Source organism: Psammomys obesus, unplaced genomic scaffold (genome assembly GCF_907164565.1).
Source record: "Psammomys obesus unplaced genomic scaffold, mPsaObe1.curated_primary_1811, whole genome shotgun sequence".
In the NCBI taxonomy this organism is placed as follows: Eukaryota; Metazoa; Chordata; class Mammalia; order Rodentia; family Muridae; genus Psammomys; species Psammomys obesus.
Window position 1 is genome coordinate 51,262 of NW_026595981.1, and position 2,775 is coordinate 54,036.

At 45.7% G+C, this 2,775-nt stretch overlaps 1 protein-coding gene across 1 annotated transcript; it reads right to left on the bottom strand.

Moving 5' to 3' along the window:
• Positions 1-911: 911 nt before the first annotated feature.
• On the bottom strand, positions 912-1,859 carry LOC129686520 (olfactory receptor 139). The gene has a single exon (XM_055620548.1). The coding sequence runs from the start codon at positions 1,857-1,859 to the stop codon at positions 912-914; it is 948 nt and encodes a 315-aa protein (XP_055476523.1).
• Positions 1,860-2,775: the final 916 nt, after the last annotated feature.

Genomic DNA, 2,775 nt, shown 5'->3' on the forward strand with positions numbered 1-2,775 from the left:
AGACAGCTAGTAAACATACCAGTAAGATCACTCCTACTTGGCTTTCTGGTCAGAAAGTGGATGGAAGAGTAAGTGTGAGAAAGATTAGTCGAGAATTCAGTCCCACTGGCAGCACCTGCCTTGATTTCAACCAGCTGTGAGAGTCCTGCATTCCGATGCTCAGTCACCAATAGAAGGCAACAAGGTCTCCGAGTTTCCCTTAGTAACCGCCCCTGCTTACACACACCCTACGCAGGCATATTAAGGAGGATGTTCAGTGCGCGTCAATGCATTTTGTTATCAAAAGCAAGTACTACTACTTTCTAGTGCTGCTTCTCAGAGGAAGAAAACGTGTCACTCTTTGGTGGGGGGTTGTGAGAAGCTGCTCCTGCACTAGCAGGGAAGTGTGTTGGGTCTCATAAGTTAATCAGAAAGTGAACGTGGTTGTGAAAGAACAGGTCTAAGAATGTGACGGCAGGATGGTCCAAGTGCTTCTCAGACAGCAAACACCAGTTTGACTTCACCCTTGATCTATTTTTTAACATGGGTTCCTTTAAATAAATACATTAGTACCAATATAATTCTTAGATAGAGGAGGCCAAACAGCTGTTTTTATTTATTAACATTTTAAGTAAAAGTCGTTTGGACAGTAAAAATACACAAAATAGTTTATCTCCTGTTTCATAATTCATGTTTTAATTTTCTTCCCTCTGTATTTAATATAGTTTTATAAATAACTTACATGATCTTTTATCAAACTTTCTCCAGGTCCAAACTATATTCTACCTTGACTTGTACTATGCAATTTCTTCCCCTCCTTAGACCCAACTGTGAAGATTTCCTCCAATTGTGCACACTTGAGCTTCCAGTATGAGAATGCCAAAGATGTATGTAAGAATGGCAGGACGTTTTGATAGTCTTGCCCTGTGTTCTCAGACTGACTGCCGCTTTCCTGTCAGCACCCGCTTCAGGGCGCCCTGCACATCTGGGTTCCGGAGGCTGTAGATAAGTGGATTTAGCATAGGGCTGAGGATGGTGTTGAGGATCCCAATGCCCTTGTCCTTGTCGGAGGCTGAGACAGAACCCAGGCGCATGTAACTGAAGAAGCCAGTTCCATAAAAGATACAGACCACAGTGAGTTGGGAGCCACAGGTGGAAAATGCCTTCTTCTTCCCCTCAGCAGAGCGGATCTTTAGTACTGCAGCTGCCACGTGGGCATAGGACACTGAGATGAGGATCATAGGGACCACTCCCATGAAAGTAGCTCCCACAAAAAGCAGCTGCCCGTTGAGGTAGATGCTGGAGCAAGAGAGCTGGAAAAGGGGTGGGAGGTCACAGTAGAAGTGGTTGACCACATTAGGGCCGCAGAAGTCCAGCACAGATACAGCCACTGTGTGGGTCAGAGCATTAATGAAGGAGATAGTACGGCAGATACCCACCAGGGAGCCCTGCACTTCACGGCTCATGCGGGTGCTGTAAGTGAGGGGCTGGCAGATGGCCAGGTAGCGGTCATAAGCCATGGCTGTCAAGAGATGACAATCCACGCCCGCCCGGAGGTGGAAAAAAAATAGCTGCGAGATGCAGGCAGCATAGGGAACTCTGCACTGATGGGCCAGGAGACACACCAGCATTGGCGGAACAGTGACGCTGATGCACCCGATGTCCAACAGAGATAGATTCCCCAGGAAGTAGTACATAGGAGTGTGGAGTTTGGGTTCCACAAAGATGGCAGCCAAGATGCTACGGTTACCCCCAACTGTGACAATATAGGCAAAGAGAAAGACAACAAAAAGGATAGGTTGCAGTCTTGCGTTTCCTGTTAGGCCAAGAAGGATGAATTCAGTGACAGTTGTCCTGTTTCCCCAGGCGCGTGGCTCCATAGGCCACGGCTGAGGGCTGGAGGGCAGAGCAGGAAGAGTTAGGTATCACAAATAGTAGCACACGTGAGCGTGCAATCCAGTCCCTGCAGGATGCTGATATGGTGTGTGCAGAACACCTCCCAATTAACGTCAGTCCCTGCATAGAGTTTGCCAGTCTTCTGAAAGCTCCTTTGACCAAATGATCAACATTTTTAGGTCCTTGTTCAAGGAGAAAGCCAGAGAATGCTGGAAAAGGGGCTGGCTGGTGGCTATTTACCAACATGGTATGCAAGCATTTCAATACTACCATATCTGTTGCATTTTGTCTCAGTGCATACACCTGCCTAGCATCTCTCACTGCCCCAATGAATGCATGAGTACACGAGGTTCTAGACAGCACACCATATGGATAAGAGCAGCGTAAGATGAAAGAGTAATAAGAAAGTTCTCATGAACTCAAAATAGAATTAACGAGTTTGAGAAAAGAGAAGAGCAAGAAATGAGCCAAAGTATAGAAACACAGAGAGGTAAGACTAGAGCTATGATTGACATTTTAAAAATACTAACATTTTGATGTATTGTCTATAACGCTTTTTATTTTATTTCATTAAATTCTGTAAAGTTACTACTGTGTCTCCGTGTAATCAGGACACTGATGCATAGAAAGATTTTATAAGCACCCTTAGGCCCTAAAGCTCCTGAGAGCTAATGCAAACTCAAGACTGTCTGGCACCAAGCACACAGGTATTGCTCAGACATGTGGTCTGCTGAGGCTTTGTGGGTGGTGCTGTGTATAATAGAAAGAGGAGTGATGCTCTAAGACTTTCAGCATTGGCCTCCACACAACTCTTCTAGGAAGTCAGGGGCCCGTCCACTTCCCCTCATTAATAATTACTTGTTGAATGTTAAGGAACTGTGCTAATGGTGGCACTAACAG

Excerpts from the sequence above, each read along its gene's own strand:
- LOC129686520 (XM_055620548.1), bottom strand. The coding sequence starts at position 1,859 with ATGGAGCCACGCGCCTGGGGAAACAGGACAACTGTCACTGAATTCATC.